This window comes from Ornithodoros turicata, unplaced genomic scaffold (genome assembly GCF_037126465.1).
Source record: "Ornithodoros turicata isolate Travis unplaced genomic scaffold, ASM3712646v1 Chromosome13, whole genome shotgun sequence".
NCBI lineage: Eukaryota > Metazoa > Arthropoda > Arachnida > Ixodida > Argasidae > Ornithodoros > Ornithodoros turicata.
The window spans coordinates 395,524-423,240 of NW_026999307.1; the positions used below are offsets into that span (position 1 = coordinate 395,524).

Genomic DNA, 27,717 nt, shown 5'->3' on the forward strand with positions numbered 1-27,717 from the left:
GTTATGTACCAGCTATTTTACACGCCTTCTAGTAAACTTCAGTTAGCCATGCACAATTATACCACAGCCTTCTCTCAGGCATGAGCACAATTAATTCTCGTTTCCTACTTACCACACCAATTTCGATCCATTCTTCCTTTCGTCCATGGGTAGTCAAATTTGGAACGACATCCCTCTATGCCTGTGTTTCTCAAACTTTTCCAGTACGTGACCCCTTGGAGTAGCACCAAACATACCATGATCCCCCACCTTTACTTTCATCCCACCTTCTGAAAATTTACTTTTTTTCAATGACGCAGATACATTTATATTGTAATGTATTTAAAAGACATCAACCACAAACAGAGCTACCAAAAATGATCATTGATGTTTTTTTAACAAGGATTGATTTAATCATGTATCTTAATATGTATTTGCTTTCTTGATACAAGCAAATCAATACATTGGTCTGTATGACTCAATGCATATCAAGCTATGCAAGCAAGGCATATCGCATGTCTACTTGGGCCCTCCATGAGCCCCAGAAAGACTCATGACCAGTCAAGGCTCATTTGGGGGGGTAATGACCCGCAGTTTGAGAAACACAGCTCTACGTGTTCGTTCCAACAATCTTGCATCCTTCAAAAACGCGAACAAACAGGACTTTTCTGCTAATACGTAGGGTGACATGCAATTACTTTTTGATTATTTGCATGTCTCTGCTGTGCAATACCTTAGCTATTTGTTTACTTGTGGCTTCTTGTTACTTGTTGTTTACATAGCTATTTGTATACTTGACATGTGTTCTTGGTATTTCTGTTCCCCTCAAACTGTGTAGACATTTGCATTGACTGTTCAATAGGGCTTGCCCCCTCAGTCCTCTTGTCACTAATCAGTGTACAGTGTCATGGAATAACAATAAAAATCTCAAAGCTAAAAAAAAAAAAAAGAATCATCTGAAACACACCTGTCTGACTGATTCCTTTAACAATCTCCTCACAAATGCTTGATGAATGATAGTTCATGTAACCACTCCTCTGTTTGCATGGCACAGGATATGCATCTTGAAGATGATGATGCGCACAGAAACCAGCTGTAACAGGCCTAGGAAGTTTAGATCATGTGGTGAACCTATGAGTTTGTTATTGCCTTGAATGGGTAATCATTGCTCAGAGATAAAACATATTTATGTTTACTACTGCCTTCAAAGTTGAACTATACATTTTCTCATGCCCTGCACTCATCTTTGTATCCCGGAGGTCACCCAAATGACTTTCTTAAGCGCTTTTGCAAGAGCAGCCATTTGGAATGAAATAGGTCGCAAAATCTCAAATTGGAACTCTGACCTTACCGAGCAGTGTTTGTTAGCTGTTGGGGTTGTACAATGTACAGCTTGGGGTACAAGTTTATGGAACACCATGGTGTCACATTTCTCGATTGGAGTGACATCCTAGCATCCAAGAAGAGCAGACACATATACTGCCAGTTAGTCACACTTTTCTTATTCGATCGCTTGCTAGTAGTTGGCAGGGGACTGCTCCGATGAAGAAAAGCACCAGTGCCGTGAACTTTTGTCTCAGGCCTACACGCGGTCGAGCTGTAGTCATACAAATTCTAAACTGCATCCCACTTCTTGAGAACCTTTGGAAATTTTGAAACGTTATAAATGTTATGCCTTATCTGTCGGCTCTAATCATGAGCGAGATGGTGGGGGCCCCGGAGCATATGTCCCGTTATGTCCTACAACCTTGCCACTCTGGAACGTTGCAGACGAATCATCAATGCAGGTTGCCCCACGCGTGACGGAACCTTGTGATTTTATGGACCTTTCTCCTTTGATGTTCTTCTCTGTAAGAGCACCAGATCAGTCACAAATATAATAGCACTTCAAACATCTACCTTTCAATGTTTTTGCTCCTGTCCCTTTTGTAAAATGGCGCTTGGCTGCCTTCTGCATTTCTTCTCTCCATCCATGAAGATTAATAATAAAATCTCAGTATTAACACAATTCTCATGTGTTGTATTTTGTTGTCCCTAGTTAAGAATACATCATGGGAATTCTGAGTAAAAACACAACTACAAAATAATAGGTATAACTAAGCACAACTAAATATTACTGATAACTGTCCGAACTACGATATTTGTTACATATTTACCGACTTCTGTGTTGACATAGAACAGGTGATACAATTAGACAGTCCGAACACGTTACCGCCAATCACTCGAAGATGATGGGAACTGATGTTCTGAGGCTGGAACACTGTGACTTCCTTCTTTCTGAATTAGTCGAACTCGACAGTACGGGTGTACATTACGCACCACACTGCCGTTTTGGACAACAGCATCATTTGCTGCAACACCTCCAAAACAGTGCATTGAGCGCGAATGACATGTGTGTATTAGTGTAACAGAGCATGAGACGTACTTACCAGCTTCAGAATTGCATTAATGCTTCTTCATTCAGTCGGAAGTTGTGTACATTCATCTGGTGCTGCTGCTGCCTGGACTGAGAGAGTGCAGCTTAGAAAAAGTGGACTCCCTCAGACGCCGTTATCTTTTCAACCGACCATGCAACTCGCAGGCGTTAGTGAAACGTTCCCTCACCTGGTGAACATCGACGGGCGTCTAGTGATGAACTTGAACGGAATAGTCAGCAAATTTGCTTCATCACTACCACAAATCGCATCCTCGAGCAAACCGCTGTCTGCTAGCGCACGCGCACGCGAAGCGAACAGACGGCAAGGCGGCGGCAGCGGCAGCAAAAAAACGACAGGTGTCGTCACTGTTGGCGCATGCGTAGCGTTACTTATTTTCCTCTCCTGAAGGCCAAGTGTCTGTGCAGGATTACCACGAAGGGTGCAGGCGTTTCCTCTTCTTTTATGCGAGGTAAGATTGCAACCCATTGCCGTAATGGTAATCGGAGTAGTTTTAAACCTAAGGTGTTGTGCGACGATATGGCACGGTGCGGGACAGAGGACAATTTCGACCACATGGGGTTACTTTAACGTGTGCCGAAAACTCTGGGAGCAATGTTTACCTTCCTTACATTGCTACTCTCCTCGGCCGGGATTAAACCCGGAACGCCACTCATTGCCAGTTGAATGTATACTACTAATTCTTCGCTATCTGCATTCTGCTTGTCGACAATGGCGTAATTTGTGTTAACCGTTTTCGTGCGTAGCACAGCGTAAATTCCCGCGTCTTTTTTTCCGCTCCGAGTCTCATCTGCATCGATTTTGGAAGAGGCAAATTCAAGAGTACTTCTACAATAATGACCCTATTGTTTCGTGCGAGATTTCGTTCTCAGAGAGGGAATGTTCCAGTGTGGTGGATCTGGTGGTGATGACCGCGTCCGCTGACTGGTTCGTTGGTGGCGTTTGATTGACGAATTGGATATTATTTTGGCAGGCGTCACCAGACCACCTGCATACTGATATGCCATGTTCTTTGGGGTGGAGAAGGCGAGGGGGAACCACGAGAGACTTCACAGAGAATTACCGCGAAAGCCGGTTCCGGGATTCGAACGTGAGGCAGGGGTGGACACAGGACCTCACTTTATGCAGGGTGGTGGTATCGGGGTGGAGGCGCGTAGCGGGGAGGACAGGGAGGGAAAATTAATGTTTAGTGTAATGATGTAGGACATGGGCGCTACCGGGGGGAGGGAGGGGGGGGGCGGAGGAGGCAGGGCAGAATGGTTAGGGTGGTGGTTTTCACGGTACGGGATCTACGTCTAATTCTGTGCGTCAACTGCTCCCGCAACTGTCATCGTTCGGAAACTTTTGAGGAACGTAGAGAGAAAAAGAAATCATAATATGTGATTGTGTTGCAACGGCAGTGTTTACTTGCTGAAGCCATGGGGGCACCGCCCCCCCCCCCCACACACACACTTTGCCACCCCGGAAAGTCGGCCCTGATGTGGGAGGGGAGGTGGTAGTCGATTTGAATGTTGTGGGTTCCATCCCAGCCGAGGACGCCAGCAACTTGATGGCTTGGTGGTAGGCTATAAAATTTCTTAGACACGGCCGTTTTGCACGAGGAATATTAAATACGGTGTGCCGTGTGCTGAGCTTCAAGGGCACGTTGGTGAACCTTCGAGTGTCTCATATTAATTCATAGACCGACCAATGTAGCGTCGCTCGTGATCATAGTTGTCTCGCGACGTAAAGCCACGAATAATTATTATGTATGGCTTGAAAATTACACTTTTACGCTGTTTGTGATTGTTGACTGCTCTGACTGTATGAGACGCCTATAGCACTGATGGTATTTTACATTTATTTATTTATTGATGATACGCTTTACGTATTGGTATGAGGACACGCAGGCAAGAACAGAAAAAGAACGAAAGAAAACAACTGCAGTGAGACAACACCTTGTCTCATGCACTTAATAGAAGATATCTGCAATAGGGACCCTACATCCCTATAAGCCAGTTGAGGTGTTTGAAAAAGGCGACTGACGGGATTGGTGGGATTTGACGTGATTATCAATGCGTGCTCAAAATAATTTGATTTACCAACGTAAATTTACATCCAGACTTGATCTGGATTGGTTTTATAGTCATTGGTCAGATGGAGATTCAAGTTTTTTTTTTGTCACTGTTGCAGCTTTAATTTCGTTTCTTTTTTCGGAGGGAGATTTAAGATATTTTGGGCAGTGCTGTAAAAAGAATCTAGCGATTGCATCAGGTACTTGCAGCAGCTTTGAGGCGATTGCATCGACTAAGTAATTCTAACTGAACCATAGCCAGACAACTTCCTCGCCGCTCGCAGCTGCATTAGTTCGCCGCATGCCGTCATGTCATTTCGCAACGGTGGCTTGAAAGGCTTGAAAATTAACTGTACAACGGATATGTACCACAGGTGAAACAACACGTGCACCTCGTGTTACGAAATTGTGGTAGAGGCGGAAATAGAAATACAAAGTTCGCAGCTACGAAGCTAACCCAGCCCGCGTGCACAGAAGGCTCGGCAGGTGACATTGGTAAGAAAGTAATCAGAGTCGATTTGCACGTAAGGTGTGTCAGTCTATTTTACGTGGCGTCACGCCGCGCGTGCGGGAGTTAAAAGCTGCGGATAATTTCGACCACCTGTGGTTGTTTTGATGTGGCGCCGGTCCTTGGAAACCCCAAAGCCTTCTAATGGTCAGTGGCAGTGTAAAAAAGTATATATATATATATAACAAGAAAGATATCTGCAGCAGTTGTTTGCTCCACGTATGTACTGCAAAGCTTGCTATTATAAAAAACTGAAAGCATGGGAGTTCCCGGCAAATATCACTGCACTCTACGCGTCAAGTATAATGATTGGACAAGACAAAATATCGGCGTGTATCCTAATGAAGCAAAACAAAACTTTATTTATTTATTTATTTATATTTTTATATATTTATTTATTTAAGTTTATTAATTTTTTTACTCAGGCACTTTTCGTTAAAAAATGCGTCATTGCGCTTTGGTTCCGCGAGCACTAGAAAGTGGACAGGACGGACTCAGAACCGGTAACGAGGCTTTAATACATGATGTGCAAAGACGATTATGTGAACAAGAGTGAGTTCAAAGAGTACAGTTCGCTCTTTCGGAGAAACTAAATTTGATACATATGTAATGTGAGTCTTGCAAGACTAACAGGAGTATGAACTGGAGCATTTGTGTTCCAGTAATGGATGGTAAGACGGTGTCAGGCAAAGGATGATTAATCTTCAATTGCGAATAAAAATGAGACAAAGGAATTGCTAGACCAGATGAAATGTTTATTTGCAGTCTAGCGCAATTACGGCCTGTGTGAGTACAATTGCTGGTGGTTTCCTCACACACCCTGGTATGCGGGCCATTTTACAATTCTAAGCACAGTGATTCCAAGGGTTTTTCGCTACGATTCTTCGTTACAAACAAACAACGTTTTTGCCTTAGATATAACAACCTAACATTTTTTCCTGTTTTTTTTTTTTTTTTTTTTGCAGTTCGTGATATATTTACAAATCACAGAATTATTGGAATTTTTGTTCACATGATTTGCACGGTCTCGATGTCCGGTATTGATGCACAGGCTGTTTGACCACGGTGTGTTTCACGAATATGTCACACACCACATTTGAGTAGGGCTGGTTGGTTGGTTGGTGGTTGATAAAATAACAAGGGGAGGTTGTATTCGCGCAAGTAGGGCATTTTGAATTCCTGAATTTAGTTACATTGGCAGAGATACGCCCATTATTTAACTAAGTGCAGAGGAAGGGTGTCAATCTGGACAATCTGTGTTTTATGGAGTGTACAACGCAAATACGTTGGCTAGTTCTCGTAAGATGTGGGATATCCCATGAAAAAAAAAAAAACGATAAAAGGATGGGGCGCTCGGAGTTTTGTGCAGTGCAAACAGACATGCTGAGGATGGTGAGGTTTTTTAAGAGATGGTGGATGGTTTCCAGGGGGTAGCCCGCTTCGTCCAGGCGGGAAATCGGATGAGAAACTGCTGATGAAATTTTCAGTATATGTTACAGGCAAAGTGTTTAAATCTGGCATTCTGCAGAATACGTAGGCATTTCATAAAATGCCTATAAAACAATGTGGCGAAGACGTCCAGCAAAGTACGAAATGGACTGGATTTCATATACGGGGCGTCCACAGTAGGAAGTAATTTTTAAATATAGCAAAATCATTTTCCCCCAGTTTTAACAAATGGAAATGTACCCTACGCCTAACGTTCCTTAAGCCTTAAGCCTTAAGATGGCTCAGGCAAGCTTCTGTGATGATGCATTAATTAACTTTCGTTAATTAACTTTTTAATTCTCAGTGATAGAAGATTGACCCACTGAGAACATCGGATCCCTTTGGGCCACTGGTAATGTTACCGTTTTCAGAACAACAATTGAGGCAGTTATAGCGCGAGGAAAGGGCCTGGAAGTAAGGTGCTCTGGTGGTCATTGTTCAACGCTTAGGTAGAAGCGCTCCCGTTTTTATTTCCTGCGTATGCGGGAATGGGGAAATAGCTGTCGCACCAATCCGTCCCCATGCAATCTGTCCCCCCCCCCCCCCCTCCCCGCCAGAGTGTTTTTTCTTCCCCGCATACAGAGGAAAGGAAAACTTGAGCGTCGAAAGACGAACACTAGATCGCCTTATTTGCAGGCTCTTTCCTGCCGCTATAACTGTCTCGATTTTTGTTCTGAAAACGGCAATGTTACCAGTTACTCCAAGGTATTCGATGTTGTCATTGGGTAAATCTTTTATCTCTGATAGTTAAAAAGTTAATTAACGAAAGTTAATTAATGCATCGATACAGAAGCTTGCCTGTGCCCTCTGAAGGTGGGCATTGAGGCGTAGAGTACATCGCCATTGTTTAAAACTGAGAAAGAGTGATTTTTCTATTTTTAAAAATTACTTCTATAGTTACGGTAGACACTCTGCATACATTGCCTTGGCATTCTGTAGTATGCGTAACCGTGGCAGGCATACAGAAATGTTTCTTTTCGTCGTGGCGCCAGCGTGTCGTGTGTTGACACGAAAAGAAATTAGAGACTAAATCTAACCAAGGCAGTCAACACGGTTAAACAGTCCACTTGGACCACACTCTGGTCGTGTGTTTATGCTAAATATACCCAATACTAACGAAGTCAGTCATGACGGATGAACAATTCACGTGGATTTCTCAATTGACATCAGGCTGTTGCTCAAAGAGAGAAAAAAAGGGGGGAACTGGTGTACCGAAGAGGGGAGCAAAGTAAGGCGCGGGAGGGGGGTGACGTTTAGAGCGAATCCACACGTCCGGCCACTACACATGCAAGTCAGCAAATATAACATATGCAATATTTTGTTCTGTCTGCCTAAATCTTCTATACATCGGAGAAACCGAGAGGAAACTACACGAAAGGTTCCGCGAACACCGCCGCTTAATACTTTTACAACAGTTTGATAACATTAGCAACCACCAAATGACTCTGATTTCCAAGCATTTTTCCAGTTCGACCCATAGTGCTGATAACGCCCGAGTTAGCGTTCTTCGATCCGGCTTCAACAATTCCAATTCACGTTAACGGGAAGAAAGCCGCCTTATCTACCACGGCAACTCGACTCATCCCGGAGGCCTAAATGAAAGACTCATTTCAGGATTCTAGTTTGTCGGCACGTGTTGTAACATGCCGCCCTCTTACACGGATCTCGTGTTGGGCCCCTAGCGGGCTGGACTATATATACAACATGTTTCACGACATCCCCCACATGCCGTCCATCTAGTCTGAAGAAGAGCCTTCGCTCGAAACGTCACCCCCCCCCCCCCCCCTCTCCCCTCCCTTACTTTGCTCCCGTCTTCGGTACACCACTTCCCCCCTTTTTTTCTCTCTGTGTACGTGTACCTGGCAGCCCTTTTGGATTTTCGTTCTGTTCCTCAAAGCATGAGTCACTCCTCCTTCCTAGCGTCCTGGGCCCCAGTCTTCAGCTTTCACATTGCGATCGGTATGGTTATATTTAAGGCGGTTCGAAAGCCGCTTTGATAGGCTAGTGCGAGAACTCGTGGCGAATCACGGGCCGAAGTGATGCATTTAATCGCGTTATGGGATAATGACAAGTTGAAGGTCGGGCTCCGGGTCGAAGCCGTTAGTTTTGTTTCGTTAAATCCTGGTACAACGTTCACAAACCACGTCTACCAAGTTGCAGTTTCCAAATTCCCTAACTTTTCGGTTTTCACAGACTATTTCAAGCGAAATCCCTGACCAAAACAAAAGGAAAATTGTTGCCTTCTGCTACGTTTTGATACGGATCATTCATGAAACAGATCATTTATTGAGCGTAAGTGAGGCTGGCCCACTTTTCTCTCTATGAGCTTTGTCGTGTTGGATAACCTACTCGTAGCAACGATTCTGTGGCGTGGCCACTCAACCACCAACCCGCACTCAAAATTCGCTGGACATCGTCACGACACTTGCTTCCTATATTTCCTGACTCCAGCTGCTTTTTGGGAAATTCCCTGACAATCCCTTGAGTTTTCCAGTCGCACTAAAATTCCCTGACAATTTCCGGTTTTCCAGGTTGGTAGACACCCTAACGTACACACTTATCGAGCAGCAGAATCCATAATGTTATTTTTACTATCTGCGTGTTTTTTTTAAATTCTGGATTGGTAGTTCTTTCCTTTTTCTTTTTATTTTTTTTGCGCGACATTTCTCAAATGAAACCGCGAACTCTGTCTTGTGTGTTGATCAGATGAAAGCAGATAATGGCGGCAATAAAATCAAAGGCGACATTTCGGCGATAAGTGGGCTGATAAAGGGTATCACTATTCCCGCTCACACTTACTCCTGGGGACAAAACGGGGTGTTCGATACTTCGAGGAACAACCTAATGGCGGTTGCGAAGGTGTCACACCGGGATGGGAAGGAGAGAAAGTGGCCGCAAGACACACCCGCGGAGCGTTCGAATATCTTGCAAAGTCGCGTATTTTTTACTGGAGCGCGGAAAAGTGCTGCGGTTTCCATTCTTGCGGTGCAGACCTCTCAGGGTTGTGCTCTACAGCAGCTTCGCAATTACGCAGTCAACACATTTTCCCTATTTATGAAAGTTAATCATGAAAGTTAGTTAACTGTAGCACTAATTACTTATACACCACTACGGTTAGGCCCCATCGAAAATACATGTGTTGAACGACTTTGGCGAAAGAAGAATAAAGCGCAGATTTATTAAAATTTTGGTCAATCTTACGTGACGCACTTTGTAATTTCACTCACAGAAACTTTGAACCCCAAAAGATGGATTTCGAGCTCCCATGGACATTGACCACGGTACCACTGGTATTTGTTGAAGGTTCGCGCAATGTGTCACGTTATGTTGGGAAACAAATTATTTGCGCGTTAGTGTATAATTCTTCTAGTAATCCTTTTGAGGCTTCGGTGAAACTTTGCTTGATCTGCACAGGGTAGGCTACACTTGCCAATGGTGTTGGCACAGATATGAGGGGTACGAAAGGACAAGAAAGCGACACCATACCTGCTGGACTTGGCAACAAATGCATCGTGTGCCAGGAGACGTGTGAAGACTGGACGAGGCTAAAGAAACATATGGTGACTCATAATCCGGTAGGTCTATTGGTCAGCCTTGTTCAGACGTGGGCAGCAGTTTATTTGAGCCACATTATGGAATCGCAATGCTATCAGGCCTCATAACTTGACAGTCTTGTTTGTATGTATATTTTTTAAAATTCCGTATTAGCGCCGCGAAGCAACTGTGGCTATGAGCGGCGAACAGCCGTGGACAGCAGGAAGGAGTGGGGGACAGGGGAGTTAGTATGCGACCTGGGCCGACTTCAGCGGGAATTGTGCCGACATTCGTCTGGAAAGTATTCGCAAAACCCAGGAAAAACCTGAGACAGCACAGCCGATGACAGGATTCGAACCACGTGTCACCTCCCAGTCTCGGCGTGGAAAGCGGTCATTTTAACCACTATGCCACGGGAGCTGGTCACTTTTTTTATTTATGCATTTTTATTTTTTATAAGTTCACAGTTTTTGTGTACCTACAAGAGCCCAGATGTATTTCCTGTAGGCAACCTTGTGTGCCTGTGCAGCAGCAATGTTCAGGAAATACAAACAACTTCATTTTGAGGTGATGAATGGGGCGTTTCATCACAGGGTGGTACCTACCCATTGCTGGTGGTGATGTGGGGAATGTAAAAAGGAGCCCCTTCGCAATAAAGACGTAAGCTCTACGGTGTCCAAAAAGGTCAAAAGAGCTTCGAGGGCATAGCGTTGGGGGGCAGGATTTGGCTAGGGACCAAGCAATTTTGATAGAGAGAAGGTTCGAGAGTCCAGCTGATTAACAGACCATGAGAGTGCGGTTCGGGAAGGTTGTGTAGTCTAAACAATGAAGAAGAATGTGCTCTAGATCTAGAGCACCCCAGTGACAGTACCAGGAAATACCAGTGACAGGAAATGCGGAAATACGATGCCACAGTTCTGCAATGAAAGAAGCGAAAGAAGGAAACATAACACTTTCTTTGCGGCTTTCATGCGTTACTAGCGAAATGGTTAATGTAGAGGTGCTCAACCTTTTTGCTCCGTAGACCCCTTTTAGCGTTCATGAAACAGTTATGTCCCACATATTAACTCCTAAGCAATGCACGAATAAAAATATTTCGTTGCGTCTTCGGTGTGCCTTAAAAGCATAGCTGTTCCAGTACCGTGTGCACCCAGGAGTGATCATGAGATACTGTTGAGGCTTTCCTGTGGAGGTGTCCCGTAAATAATACTCTACGAAGAATACGCGCAAGAGCAACACCACCCATATAGAATGGAACGTCTCGGCCAGGTGGCGTGCAAGTTCACTGCGTACAGCGCCACTCGCGGTGGCGGAGTAATTACCGTCTCGCGCCAGCCAGGCCATAGGCGCAGCTGTTTCCAGCGAAAGCAAGTGAACGGCTACTTCTGCGTTGTGCCGCCGTGCTTTCCTAGCTATGGCAATGTTGCGTCTATTTTGTGGATTCGGCAAGGTGGAGAACGTGGAAGCATACTTCACAGGAGCGTTATTTTTGAAGATGGTGCACGATGTTTGGTAGAATATCTAGAGCTGTGTACTGGACAGGTATCACTAAGGAATCAACATTGCTACTACACTCAAATCCAAGTCCAGTTATATGTTCTCAACCTGTCCAGGGGTGCTTTGTTTGTGTACAGTCCGAAGGAGACACAGACTGTGGTAGTCACTCGGGATGACTCGTTTCTTTCAGAATTAATCCCAAAGCTAGAGTATTTTTACTTTACATATCTCCTCAATGAGCTCAGTGAGACCGAATAAACTTGTGGCTTATATTATCTGAATATCAACATTTGCTTTATTCTGTAGCAATGTTCTAACAACTCAATAAATGATGCTCAAATAGAAGCCAAAGGTGCGTTACTGACTTCAGTGGTTAAAAGGACAGTCTCGTGCCAACACTGTTGTTTCAAAGCCCCACTGAAATTACGTTCCATAGGGTTTAGAGACATATTCACTGCACTGGGATACATTTTTTGGACTGGAGTGCACGAGTTGATGATAGGACGCTCAGGACTTGTCCTCGCTACAAAAGCTATGCCGCTCCGGGGTTTTCACTGTCAGAACGAAAGACAGGAAGTCGCCCGTGTGGATGAAGTTTGGTGACAGCTTTTTTTGTTGGCCTTTTTCTTTTCTTTTTGTGGTCGTAATACCCTCTACTACAAAAAAATATTTTCTCCTGTATACGAAAAAACACCCTCGAGATTTTTTAGTATGTTGTAGAGCAAGGCTCGTTCTATAAAACTGCGTCGGTTTCAGGCGTATCTTCCGACTTCTTCATTGCGTGTTTTACGCTCGATTGTAGCGAATTTTGGAAAAATCGCATACTTCCTCTTTTTTTCCTGCAATGACTGTGAAAGTTACGTGTCTGGCGATTTTTCCTGTTGAAGTATGCCTTGGGGCCTTGTCAGGAAAAAAATATTCATTAAAATTTAATGGTTTGATTGTCCACAAAAAAATCGCGAAGTAGGAGGAAAATTGCGAAACTTCCGGCCTTTGTATCCCTGCACCGATTACAGCACGACAACCGGGATTTGGATGCTGTGTAGAGCATAGTTTCCTCTATCCGCAAAAGAAAACCACACAGTTCTAGGTGCTTTCTATGAGCCGCACCTGCCGTTCACGCCAGGCACGGTTACCGCCAGCGCTGCGAACTTTACTCGTGTCTAGCACCCGCCACATAGAGATTTGGGAAGAAATGTTTCGTGGTGTGTCGTTTTGCACTATTAGCGACTGCTAAAAAATTTTTCGTAAAAATTCGGGATCGTTTTGTGGGGGCCGAGCAGGTCAGCTGGATCATTTCGCGTGGAATCGCCCAGCAGCACACTCCGGCATACACGGGACGGTAGTTTCGCCTTCCGTCGACAGGGGAGAAATTGGCGCTGGCGTCGTTCCGCTAAACCCCAGGCGCGCGCCCCTATAGAGAGAAATCCTGCTTACTCGTGGACGTGACGTAAAAAGTAAGGGTCAACCAATCGGGACCGCGTTTTAAACGGCCGTAGCGACTGACGAACGTGCTGTTAGCGGTCGTAGGCATTGACCGAACCGCCGTCAGCAGCATGGGCAGCCACAGACAGCCTGTGTTTCAAAATCGCCACTGCATTCTCGTCACCTAGTATGAACAAAAAAGAAAGGATTTTTCTTCTGGCATCCCGTTATTATTGCAGTTGTGAACACAGCAAAGGTCTGGCGTAATTTATTCACTTATTCGTAGTATAACTAAAGGTAGCAGCAGAACGCCACTATATAGGCAGCGAGTATAGAACATCCTCGCATACTAAATGGGAAAAACAAAATAAGACGCAAAACGGTCCCGTACGTTTCTTAAACCTAATCTTCCGGAAAGCGTTTTGCACTTTTGGTCTACAGGTTCAGGTTTGCAGAGTTAGGTGCAACCATCTGTTAGTTCCTGAACTCGCAGGACAGCGAATCTCGGTAGCGGACGAATGCTGACTACTATTTATCTACGTAACGAAGGAGGGAGAGAAGGCGGATTAAGGCGGATTTCTCTATCTAGGTGGCGTTGACGAGGGTCAATTGGAGACGAATGTTACATCTTGTCATTCTCCTCTTGACCATTCCAAATCACCCACAGTAGGGAATGCCCCACCAGTTGAGAATTCTTGGGTTAGAGGAATGGTCTCTCAGGCAATCACCTATACTTAGAGCGCACACGATTCCGTTATACATCGTTAAGAATTTATTAGCGAGCATCCTCTCGTTCCGAACGGCCGTATTTATTAGTGGAGGTGAGCGCGGGTAAATAAATATTTACTCGCACCGCAACTGCAACCCGGGGCGTGCAATGCGTGTGGGTGTTTCCATCTCAAGTCAGGCAGGGTGGTCCGGACACCGTCACCGATTTCCTTTAAAAATATATATGTTGTGCCGCAACACACATACACACAGGATCAATAAATATTTTGGCTCTATGCGTTGCGGTCCGTCAGAAAAAAAAAAAAAAAAAAGAAAATACCAAAGAAATTGATTCGACGACGGAGCTTTCTGACGGAGCGACTTTGACATTTTATTCCTCGCCATCGGCCGGTCCCAAACTATATATATATTTTTGCACAACATGCCAGATACAACGACTTTTAGCGTGCGCAAGCAGCACGGGTCAATTCTATTTTGATCTGCATTAAAAATCGCCAAAGTTGCTAGAAAATTCACATTTTGCTCATATTGGTCTTTGCGCTGTACTCCTGGTATACATGCCACCGAGATATATGAGGTACGGGCGTGAAACTCCGAAGCGTGCTCTTTAAATTGATGCACATTTACATGTCTATACTTTGCCCCCTTTTGGCAAGGCGGTGTATAGAGTACAGCTATGTTCTCAAAATGGGTTTTTTGGGATTCTAGTTTCTCAAAAACCCCACCTCGGATTTTCTTCATATTTTGTAGTTATATAGCCCAGGCTGTTACCTACTTGTGTTCGCAAAACGGAAGGTTTCCTCTTGGCACAACTCGGGATAGCCCGTATCAAACGTGGAGTGCGGAGAAAACGTACATCGCGACAGGGAGAACCACGCCAGCGAGTTAACAATATCAGTGACCTCTGCTACTGCCGACGTGTCTGGCCTTGAATGACAGAGCTCATGATGCAGATCTACCGCAAATCCCATCCTAGCAATATATTTTGAGTCTTTCTGACTCGTGTTTCCCACAGCTCAATCTCAATGCCATTCACGTGAAGTTCAGCGACGTTCTGAGTCGGTGGCTTGGGTTTCCGACAAACTCCTGTGACGTCCTGTATCGTGCACATGAGAAAGTGTACGATATCATCCTGAACGAAGTTCAGCCCTGAGGCTGTCATACGGTGAAGTTCTGTTTTTTGAGTGTTGGTGGGAAAACGACTGATATGGTAACAGCTCGTAAAGACTGATCGCGATATTGTGAGATTGTGAGCGCGTGTGTTGCAGGATAGCGTTGAGCTAAAAATAAGGGAAGGAATTTGCACGAGCGCGTGCTGTTTTGCTTAATGTTGGATGTCGAATTCGTCCGTATTTAAGTGAACGCCACAGGTGCTCCTGTGAAAGTTGAAATCGTCGTAATATATGTGGAGATGTTAACTCTTTTTTTTCCAGGTATTTGGTGGCGATGAGAACTGCGAAAAATGCTAAAATTAATTATATTATTTCAAATTAAGTTATAGCGGGAACGGGACAGTTAAGTGTAGGTGGGTAATGCGATTTTAAGCTTCGACGGGCGGACGCTCTTCGTGCGGCGAACGGGGAAGGGCGAGATTGTCCACACCGACTTTAGCCGTACACTCGAGGTACATGTATACCGACGAGAGCGAGATAGGCGAGCCATTTGCGTGCGCTACAAAGTAGCCGCATGTTTCCATCCGTCATCGATGCTAATGTCGGACCTAGGCCGACATGTATTACTTCAGGCCTGAAAGCTCCGCACAAAAGGTTGTGCTGCCCTTAGCTCACCAACTTGCCACATTGGCGCTGCGTACATGGGCCAAATGTCCGTTAAGCGGACCGCGATCTGCCTCGGGAACAGTTATAGTGTATACCTCCCTCCACCCTGGCCATCCCATACTGAGGCTTCCCCTCAAAGTGGTTTCAAACATTCTGTACACCGCCCATGCCTAATTTGTTGCCGCTGTGCCTTCGAATAAACATCATTTGCGCTGAAATTTGAGGAAGAACCCTAATTCGGAGTATCAAATGATAGCTGGCGTACCAAATGGCTTAAAGGGGCACTAAAATGTAAAAACACGTTAGCTTCAAATTCCGTTACACGCTATCTTAATTTTGAATGATATCATAAGTCCAAAGTATCGTTCCGGTACGAAGCTAGAATCAAAATGATACCGGACCCTTTCTTGCTTCGGCGTTAAGCAGTGAAGGACGCTTCAGCTCGTGCATCGGTGTTTTTAGTCCATGCTGCACGTGCACGCAATGGAACAGTCCCGGTGAAAAACATAGTGCGCTTTGCAAAGCGGATTTGCGTCGCTGTTCGAAGGACATGAAGATAAATGTCAGTGGAACATTCGCGAGAACTGTTGTGGGCTACAATTCAGTGAATCGTTGTTGAAAAATGCAGCAGTGCGCGCATTATGCCGCGCATAAACGGCACGCTATACGGCCGGACCCATTCCAAATCCACAGGTTCTCGAGCGGTATGCACGCGCCTCTACTGCTGTCTCATTGGATGGCGGCAATCTTTGCCTCCTGGATATCCCGTTCCTTGCCGACAAAGACTACTCTGTTTTCACTGCGCTTTCCTTCTAAACGGTAGTATTGTGTGAACTAATTTTGTTTCGATTATGCCAACTGAAACACGGACTTTCATTTCAGGACATCTTTTTTTTTTTTTTTTTTTTCATTTTAGAGCCCCTTTAGATGCTATCCGTGTTCTGCGACAGACGATCGATGCTCATGGCAGACTACGTTAACTGTCGTCACCACACTCTTTGTATTTTACGCTCGTATATGAACACTCACATATGTCCCAATTGTTGCTAGAATTGTAAAAATGTGCGCTATAAATCGCTATTTGATTACTCTTGGATATATCATAACGTTTTACATTTATTGCTGTCTTAGCATTCCTGGGCCTGGGAGCGAGCGCCATTGCGGTGAGCAAGTAAACTAAGAAGTTCGGCACAAGTTTTTTTTGTATGGGATCACCATTAAGCTTGCACGCCTGTAGTAATACGTGCCGGCCTAGGTCGATAAGCAAGTAGTGTGATCAGCGCATTGACACGCATCGGAAAATAAACAACGTCGGAAACGGACCCTCGTCTTCTTCTTTGCTTTCAACACTTAATCACTGCCGTCGACGGTCATCAGCTGCGCTGGACCGGCTGCTTGGGCGACGACCGATGACATCTAAGCGACCTTTCGGCTGTTACGGGCGCGATTGTGGGCGTTCGGACGATTTTTTTATTCATACTGCATGCGCTGCCAATCGGCATGCGTAGCAGGAAGGACAGGTACAACACACACACTTCGAATGTGACAAATAAACAGAGTACGTACATGTCTGTGTACATTCATTTACATGCACCTTCACACTCGTAACATATAGATGAGAGCACTAATTACGGGATTCTAACTCTGTGCCACAACCTACACACTTTGAACTTACTGCTACCAATTACTCAGCACAACAGAAAATTGAAGTCTGTACCATACGTTCAAACCAGAAGGGCAGTATCGACAATACAGATAATACAATGCAATATAGGGCAGTACATATTAAAGCACAATTGCGAACAAAAACAGCGGTAATTCATATACACCCCCCCCACCCCTTTCTGAAGTCAATGGTAATAACAAGGAATGTAGTTTCTTGATAAAGTCTGTGCTGTTTTTGATTACAACAACATTTCGCGGCAGATTATTCCAATCATTTATCACCTAGACGAAGAAAGAATACCTAAAGATTTCTACTAGAGATGGGACGAATCTCGAATCTTTCGAATCCTTTCTTTAAAAAGAGTTGAAAACGCCCCCCCCCCCCCTCCCATAAAAAAGCTTATAGTGAAAAGTGTTTTGAAGCAGATATGATGCATTTGTTTAATGAAAAACCAATTAAATATTAGTTCAGTTTCGGGAGAACATATACCCATATAGTTCTTCTCAAACATAATGTATTTAACATATTGTTCATCTACAAGAAGTACATAAATTCGCGAGTCAGAATTTTTTCCATTAAACTAAGCAACAATCGAAAATCATATTACTTTTAAACTTGTAATGTAACAGTTCCTACCTGAACTCTTTCAGTCCAGAGCAATGGAAACGAAGAAACAAGAAAACACCCGTCGGCCAATGAGGTTTTCGCGGACTCCGGAGTCGCCAGTTTGAAAAAGAAACAAACAAACGTGGTTGGTGGATTCGAAAGATTCGATTCGCCGTTTTGGGCACTGGGATTCGGATTCCCGAATCTCGAATTCCTGCCTAGGATTCGTGGATTCGGTTGGCACATCCCTAATTTCTACCCTTGCGAAAGGGATGTGTATCGAGTGTCTGGTACGTGACCGTCCAGGTCGCGCTAAACTTTTTATGTCAGGAGCATTCAGTGTCAGTTCATGATTCAGGAACTGCCAAAACAATTTCGGTCGCTGAACCTTGACCCTACTGCTTAAGTTTTCTAGGCACAAGTCCCGATACAACGTGGATACCGAAATGTCCCTGGAATATTTCCTACATATAAACCTTGCCGCTTTCCTTTGCACCATTTCGAGAGCATTAACTTTAGTCGTCTGAAAGGGCAACCATACCACAGCCGCATAATCTAAAACTGGACGTATCGAGACTTTATATATTAATAGTTTTGTGTCTAGCATGGCATACCTTAACGTTCTCCTGAATGTGTTTACACGAAAAGTACATTTCTTAATGATGTGTTCTATGTGGCTATCCGAGCTTAACCAGCTGTCCATGAAAACACCCAAATATTTGTATTCCACAACGCATTTAATCCCATTTCCTTCAATGGAATAATTAAATGTACGAATGTCTCGTTTTCGTGACACCGACATACACACTGTCTTATTGACACTAAGTTGCATTTCCATTGTTTGACACCATTTGGATATCAAATTTGAGTCGTTATTTAGTACATATGGATCATCGGGTTAATTAATTGACATCCGGGAGGGACAACCAGACGTCAACAAAGATATCCATTTAGCTGAGCTTAACGGCAAGTTTAGAGGACGAGGAATCTGCAGACATGGCGTGCTCAAGGTATCGTGCACATAATACAGACGTTCTGCCAGTCCGCCCGCCCATTGGTGTATTCGGCTAAACGGCAACACTTTTTTGGGAGGGTGAGATTCTCACCGCTCTGAACATCCAGCGTCTGCTATTAGGGAACATTTCTGCAGATTCCTAGGAGCCTACTTTGTTGTCCCGAATTAAACCTTCACGGTAGCGTATCCGTGGTACACGTAAATATAATCCCGTATAAGTTTTGGAATCCCTTAAATCAGCGCCGTACAAAATAGTGCAATATGTTTTTTTCATACAAAAGATACCTGCTCGTGCTACCACGTTACTAATATCGTAATCGTCTTCAAAAACAGGGCCCTCCAGATGCCAGCTACTTCGAAAAGAGCCGTCAGCCAAATGGAGCCATATGTTGCACACTTTGTGGTCGACGAGTAGGATGCATGTCCGGCTTACGCAGGCACTACAATGTACATGCCACCGAGCGTCCGTTTCGCTGTCCAAAATGTCCGAAAACCTACAAAGACGCGTGGACCTTCGTGGACCACTACAGCAGAACGCACAGCAAGCATCTGAAGCAAGTCTGCAAGACGTGCCATGGCAGCTTCAATTCCAAGTCTTCGTTAAAAGCGCATATGTTTACACACTCTAAGAATTCGAGGGAGCGTTGTGAAGTGTGCTTCAGGTGGTTTCGTCCCAAAAAACTACGACGCCATTACTATGTCCACACCGGGGAGAAGCTATTCGAATGCGACATCTGCGGAGCCGTCTTTGCGAGTATCCGCAACGTGGACAGACACATTAAAACGGTGCATTTAGGAGAACACAGATGGTGCTGCAATGTGTGCGATAAAGGGTTCCGCGACAGCAACGATCTTGTCGAGCACGTTAGGCGTCACACGGGAGAGCCGACGGATGTGTGCTGCGTATGTTCGAGGCCCTTCTACAGCACACGCGGCTACGTAAACCACGTAGAGCATGTTCACGTTCGCGAGAGACACTTAAGTCGCGTGGTTTCCGGGAGAGACACCGGGGGTTTGAGACTCCACAAGATGAGACGCACGGGCAAGGGACCGGTGTCGTGTGAAGTGTGCGGCAGAAAATTTCGTTGCAGGTATGATGCTCGGAGACACATGAGGGTGCATACCGACGAGAGGCCGTTTAAATGTGTTCAGTGCGGAGTTCCTTACAAGTGGAAGAGAAGCCTCGTTCATCACTTTAAATTAAAGCATGTAAACGCTGTTTGAGGCTTTTTGATATTGGATCAGGAATGCCATGTTTTGTGTTCACTGTTACGCATTCTGTGCGTGTCCTTCGACAATAAAATATTCTAGTAAATTATATTATCTAGTGCGCTATTGTTTGGTGAATGGGCTATCATCCATTTTCGTAGAGTTCTAAATTTTTTAAGAGCCATTGGAATTGTCAACATTTTTTAGCTTTAGACTGGTATTTTATATATTACATCTCTCCTTATATTAAACATTGTCGATATTTTCAAATCGTCTCATGGTAAGCACTGTGTTGGCGCAGTGCGACCTTTGTTGTGGATGTGACACTAAAACTTCTGTAGAGGAGCTGGTGTCCCTCTACGTGAGTTCTGATCGGCGATGATGGAATGTCCCAGCGGGAAGATGGTCGTGGCCTCATGCTACACCCTTAATTTTTTGCACCCTTTAGGGTGTATTAAGGGTGCATTCCAAAGGGGGTATTCCAAAGGTGCATTCCATTAAGGGGGTATTCCAAAAGTGCGATAACACACTCCCTTTAGGGTGTAATAAAACACCCTTTTCCACAGGCTACGCCCTCCAAACAGGGGTGTAATTTGCTACTTAAAAACACCCTTTAAGGTGTAATCCAAAAATGTTATAACTCACGCCCTTTAGGGTAATTTAACGCCCCTTGGTAATATTACACCCTTTCCAAAAAGTGTTGCTATAGTTCTCACAAAGGCCAGCAGCCAGAAACTGTGAATCCATGCACGCGTACGTAGGCCAATAAAAGAGGAGTTGAATTACGCATGCACTATTCAGGGGAGTCCCTCGCTGCTAATTGCTATGGACACAACAAATTTCCACGAGCGCCAAATGCACAACCACTGCAGCATTTGAGGAATGCACCTGTAAAGAAAAGTTCTAGTATACAGCTTCTTTATTTTCTAATGCTTGGGGTCCAATTGCTACGGCAGCTACCCAAAGAATACCTTTGTATTGCTAATGAGGACAAACCAGACAAACACCACATATCAATACTATAACCGTAATTACTACCAAAACTATATATGGCATGAAACTCTTGCTGCCAGGATACAAAGCACCTGGGTAGTTTCATTTTAAATCGAACAACGTGTGAAAGTCGTATTTTTTTTATTCGCCCAGAAAAAATATATGTTAGAGGACAGCTCAAACGACGCAAATCGCGCCACGTGCGATGCTCGTGCGTGTAGTAGTTTCCGCGCAGGAGAGGGGGAAAGTCTGAGGCTGCTTGAGCACGCTTTCTTCTGGACCGACTTTGACGTGATCTAGCACCGCTAATTTTACGTCTAGGAACTGGAGGTTTTTTGTGATTATAGGCTACACCATAGACACTGTCGACAGTCACCCACAGAATTCTGAGAGCCACAGATTTTCTGTTAAAAAATGCCAAACTTGGCGTAAACGTTCAAAAAGGCCAAATTTTGTTACCAATTTCCTTCATGACGGAACCTCTGACAACATCGACATTAGTGTCATTCGATAGGACATTGAAAGAGCTTTCGTGCTATATAGAGCTCATTTTTCTCAGCCCAGTTATTTTTGTGTTATTAGCTTGAGAATCACACATAGTAGGCGAAAATTGCCAATGTTGCATCTCAGTTTTCTCAAAAATGCCATCTTCGATTTCCTTGATTATTTTTGAAAAGGTGGCGTCATGTCTCTACTTTAGACGCCAAGTGAGACAATCTTTTATTTTTTCCTGAGAGACGCGCAGCGATTTTTTTTGTCAGGCAGGGTGCACGAGGCTGCGGCCTTGCGCGCCCCACCTACGAGCACGCGACCTTCAACCTCTTCTTTGCTACATGTGTCCCGCTGACGGAGAAATCAATGACCAAACTGCGTGAGCTTGTTGTAGTGTCCCCAGAGCCCAATGGCCTCCCAGTTCCGTCAGCCTCATTCAAACCGTGGGTGAGTACATGAGTTTCCTGTGCGCCCTTGTCGAGAAACCCCAGTTCGACGAACATACCGACAAAGCAGTGAGAAGAAACGAAGCGCTTCGTAGAGATCTTTATCCACTGGTAACATCTTAGCTTTTGTTTCGGGTTGCCACCAGTCCCCCAGGAAGTGTGAAAGTCACATCCTTTTCATTGGTAAAAGAACGAAAAACGGAAGTTTCGAGCAACGTAAAATGTGCCAATTGCGAGATCCCTGCAGGTGGTGGCTGCCACCATTGGATTAGCATCATCCGATAGCTTTACACATGTCCTTTCACATGATATAAAGTGAATGGGTTCAAGCGCATGGATGCCAGAAGGACTACTGAAGACCACACCGAGGGTTTAAGGCACCTACGGCTACCGGAAACGAGGGATTTTAGTTATGCGTTGTTCTGTCGGAAATTTTGATTCCCACGGTGACACTGACACATCTCGGTGAGCGCGAACGTGTTATACTTGAGAGCACCAACTGTCATCACAGCGGTCTTACGGGTTTTGTACCACTCGTTGTAGTTCCGAAATAACGCTACGGAGCATAAAACTAATTAAAGAGAGCATGCAGACCTTCGGAACTATCACTTATTGCGCCCAAGTTAAGAGGCGACTGCAACCACACGACCACAAATTTGTATTCTCAGGTGTTGTAACTTTCTGTCCCCTGTGGCCGTAGTTCTGCCTTCTTAATATTAACTCGCACGGCAGCCCCATAGCGTGCTATGTGCATTGCCTCAAGCACATGTGCGGGAGAATAGTGAATATGCGCACGTGCGTATACGCACACGTCGTGCATGCGACTCCCATGAAAGTGCGTAATAGCAAGTTCAAGTCGTCCACGAAAGTATTGCCCTGCGTCTCCAAAGGAAAACTTAAACATACGTACCATAAGTGCAAAATAAGTACATAATGCAACATCTGGGCATTAAATTACAAAGCAAAGACTACGAAGCAAAACGCGCTCGTAAACATACGAAGGGCGCCTTTGTGTGGAAAAATCGCTCCGCGGAAAGGTAGCCCTACGTCTCAATCAAAAAGAGAAAAGGTACTTTACCACTACCGCCAAGTACCGGCATAATTCTGCCCCTGTGGAATAAATCGTGAAAAATATTCCGGCTTTTTAGAAATAATTACGATCGAACATGCAAAATTTTCGCGTACCACTCGTGGTTTTGCGATACTAGGTGGACAAAGCATGCGCTTGAACCCAGTCACTTCATATCATGTGAAAGGTCATGTCTAAAGCTATCGGATGATGCTAATCCAATGGTGGCAGCCACCACCTGCAGGGGTCTCGCCATGGGCACATTTTACAATATTTCGAAACTTTCGGTTTTCGTTCTTTTACCAATGAAAAGGATGTGCCTTTCACACTGCCTGAGGGACTGGCGGCAACCTGAAACAAAAGCTAAGATGTTACCAGTGGATAAAGATCTCTACGAAGTGCTTCCTTTCTTCTCACTGCTTTGTCGGTATGTTCGTCGAACTGGGGCTTCTCGTCAAGGGCGCACAGGCAACTCATGTACTCTCCCACGGTTTGAATGAGCCTGACGGAACTGAGAGGCCATTGGGTAAACGTAAAGTGATGCTCCGGGGACACTACAACAAGCTCACACAGTGTGGTCATTGATTTCTCCATCAACGGGACACATGTAGCAAAGAAGAGGTTGAAGGTCGCGTGCTCGTGGGTGGGGCGCGCAAGGCTGCAGCCTCGTGCACCCTGCCTGACAAAAAAAAAATCGCTGCGCGTCTCTCAGGCAAAAATAAAAGATTGTCTCATTTGGCGTCTAAAGTAGAGACATGACGGCACCTTTTGACAAATAATCAAGGAAATCGAAGATGGCATTTTTGAGAAAACTGAGATGCAACATTGGCAATTTTCGCCTACTATGTGTGATTCTCAAGCTAATAACACAGAAATAACTGGGCTGAGAAAAATGAGCTCTATATAGCACGAAAGCTCTTTCAATGTCCTATCGAATGACACTAAGCTCGATGTTGTCAGAGGTTCCGTCATGAAGGAAATTGGTAACAAAATTTGGCCTTTTTGAACGTTTACGCCAAGTTTGGCATTTTTTAACAGAAAATCTGTGGCTCTCAGAATTCTGTGGGTGGCTGTCCACAGTATCTGTGGTGCAGCCTATAATCACAAAAATCCTCCAGTTCCTAGACATAAAGTCAACGGTGCTAGATCCCGTCAAAGTCGGTCCAGGAGAAAGCGCGCCCAAGCAGCCTCTGACTTTCCCCCTCTCCTACGCGGAAACTACTCCACGCACGAGCGTCGCACGTGGCGCGATTTGCGTCGTTTGAACTGTCCTCTAACATATATTTTTTCTGGGCGAATTAAAAAATACGACTTTCACACGTTGTTCGATTTAAAATGAAACTACCCACCTGTTGGTGCATCGCTTAACAAAACTCGGTCTCCCTTAGTTCTGGGTCTTAAACTGACAGTCGCATCTCATTCTGGCGATTCGGAAACTACAGTGTTATTTTGTAGGAAGGGAGTTGCCTCAGGACAGAAGCCGTCGATATTTCGAACAGAGACTGTTCTTCTTCTGGGCACCGTCCTCATCATTGACATGGTATTTAAAGGGTTAGGTGTCACGTGTTTAAAGTTTCATGCGAATTGTGGGTCAACAGCACGGAGGGAAGAAAGGGTCCGTACGGGCGGTTAGGCCTCATATCCTCCAAATGCCCATTTCCACCGACGTCCCAAATCAACCAAAAGCTCGTTTCCTCCGAAAAAATGTTCGGAGGTTCTGGGTTTTCGGTTGATATGAGCACGCGGATCGCAGTGACCCACATCCCCCAAATGCTCTTTTCATCCGAGCGCCCATAACCACAGAAAGCGGAATACTTGAAAGGACACGCCTTTCCCGTTTTTGCGGGAGAGGAGGAAGGGTACACGGCTCTGAAGTGTGCGGCAATTCGATGTACTCCCTGCAAGACTACAACTGACCAGAGAGGGTCACGTGACTCTTGTCGTCACGTGGGTTCCTGGCTGCTGCTCATCCGGTGCCCGAAATGTCTATTCTCTATCCTGGAGATGTAACAGATATGACGGATATAAAAATGAGAGCTGGTGTACAAAAACCACATTAAAGAAGCCTGAGCATGGGTGGATGGAAACGACGCGATACTCGGTGTGAGGTGGGCACCTGTCATGTGATTTCTATCCGTTAAAGCTCAGAAGTGAAGCTTGGAAAGGAAATACGTATAAATGAGGTTGTGTTCAAGAAGTGATACCAACAATTTTATTCGTATGGATGTTGGTTGCTGACGCGACAAGCGCTATCTTCGAAAGCTCATGAAGGTCCGCGTCATGAGGAACAGAGAAAGGGGATGGTGGAAATGGTATGTTCTGTGACTGTTACACATAGCGGGACGGTGAAAAAACAGACAAACCTCAGGCGTCTCCTGAGGAGATTGACAGTTCAGACTATATGTTGTTTTCACGAAGTCCTACTGGTTGCAAGCTTTTCTAAGCCGGTTAATAGCGTGTTTTCTGAATGTACGTCTGCTTCCTGGAACGCGTTTGATTAGTGCTCATTATAAGGAAACTTCCCCTGACGACACAGCAATGATAACTCTCCCTGGATAAGTCTCCCTGGAAAATTGGGGAAGCGTGTCCTTTCAAATGCTCCGCTTTCGGTGGTTCTGGGCGCTCGGATGAAAAGAGTATTTGGATGATGTGGGTCACTGCACCCCGTTTGCTCATATCAACCGAAAGCCCAGAACCTCCGAACATTTTTTCGGAGGAAACGAGCTTTTGGTTGATTTGGGACGTCGGTGGAAATGGGAGTTTGGAGGATATGGTCTGCTACCCGTACGGGCTTCTACGGCCGGAGTGAATCGCCGCATTGTTAGAGTGTGGAGGGGATTATGTGAACGTAGTGATCTAGGCTCCACACCGGTTACAGAAAAATGGGAGGTTCACGAACACGTGGACGAAACGGGACAACAGGCAAGAATTGGCAAACATAGCGAAAGATAAGGACGTTAGTGGTTACGTGCGGAAAATTCCAGAACGAGCAAAGTTTTTTTTTCTTTGTAATATTTGTAATACAAAGTTGTGGCATGCAATAAAGAAAGCAGAAAGCAGTGGCCATGCAGAACATAAGCCATGATATGGAGATAGAAGGGAAACGCACATTTTATTTGCGAAGTTTCTAGGTTGCCTAGGTGCCTAGAAGTTTCTAGTTTTAGTTGTGAAGTGTTTCTGGGGTGCCTTGTGATTTGTTGATACCGGACGGGTGAAGAGCGTTGAACTTGTATATGAGATAAGACTACCTATCACGTCTGTCACGTGTGGATCTAAACCCGGTTTATAGAATATATAGTTTAATGGTGTCAAAATTGTGATCAGGAACGTTAAAGTGTTCGGCGACTGCCTTGAGGAGTTGGACGTGGGGTTCTGTGTCCGGTAAGGCGGTTGTTCATTTGTCGGCCGGTTTCACCAATCTATTGCATAGAGCAGTCACCGCATTCAATGCTTTCTTGCTTCAATACTTTCTACGAATGCGAAAACTCATGGAGAAACGTAGCCGATACCTACATCATCTACGGATCTACACCCACCACCTGGCTCACAACACAGCACCTAAAGGCCTCACCCCTAAAACAGTTCCTGCATTAGGAAAACTGACACCTGAGCTAGAGCTAGAGTGGGCATCAGCCCTTAGCAACACAACCCGTACGTTTCTAGAAGCATTAAAGAAACCGTGCCACGCGCAACTCGCTGCGATCCAGGCCCATATAAACAATATCAGTCTCACCGACGCGGAGGCAAACACTCTCGAACTACACATTCATCAACTCAACCGCGAGCAAGCTAACAAGGAACATATCATCAGGTTAATGTAATAAATTTTCTTTATAACAAGGAACACTCAAAACTCGGAAAACCGAATTCGAACAGCGACACGGGTACCGGACCCACTAACACAACACACGCAACAGCTGAACAAATAATTTCCACACAACCACAACTCTCCGCAACATCGCTGAGCCACCCGGAGAAAACGCTGACGCAAGCACCGTAATAGATATATCACGCTCAGTAACCAGCGACGAACTACAAGTCCTCTTTAGGAGGTTAACATTCTGCCCTACACTCAATTCTGTTAACGAATACGAAATCCACAAAGACATATCAGACTTTGGGAGACGGCTACGCCTTAGAGAATTCTTCGCTGATACAACACAAGAAAACAACAACGACCTCCGACTACGATTAACCTGGACAACAAGTCACGGCCAAGAACCTGCATTAGACCTGTACATTAAACAAGTAAGCAACGACATCCTTCGCGGTATTTCCCAAAGCTCGCGTGGTCACAACCTCACTAAAACACAGCGTGACATCATCAAAGCGCTAACTGACAGAGATGATATCATTATCAAGTCCGCAGATAAGGGTGGGAGTATTGCCATCTAGCCCACAGATAAATATATTTCTGAAGCTCGTAGGCAACTCAACAATACGCAGCACTACCTCAAACTGGACCATGACCCAACGAAGGAGTACACGGCGCTAATAACCCATACCATACAGGACCTCCACGAACGAAAGCTCATCACACGTGATGACCTCATCACACGTGATGACTCTCCCCATCAAACACAGGCGCAGGTCGTTTCTATTTACTGCCCAAAATCCACAAGGTACACGCCAGCGAGCTCTATACGGCTGACATCCCCGGCAGGCCAATTGTATGTAATAACAACACACCAACAGAAATACTCTCGAAATTCCTGGACCACTATTTAAACCATATTCCGACAACACTGCCATTGCATGTACAAGACACACGCCACCTCCTCAGAATAATCAGAGA

The 27,717-nt window shown here is 45.0% G+C and overlaps 1 protein-coding gene across 1 annotated transcript; it reads left to right on the plus strand.

Annotated features, from left to right (window-relative positions):
* The first annotated feature begins 2,817 nt into the window (after nt 1-2,817).
* On the plus strand, nt 2,818-20,033 carry LOC135372061 (zinc finger protein 70-like). The gene is made up of 3 exons (XM_064605784.1): nt 2,818-2,865; nt 9,883-10,038; nt 19,047-20,033. Exons 2-3 carry the CDS (start codon nt 9,913-9,915, stop codon nt 19,935-19,937), a joined length of 1,017 nt encoding a protein of 338 aa, XP_064461854.1. The 5' UTR covers nt 2,818-2,865; nt 9,883-9,912; the 3' UTR covers nt 19,938-20,033.
* The last annotated feature ends 7,684 nt before the right edge of the window (nt 20,034-27,717 follow it).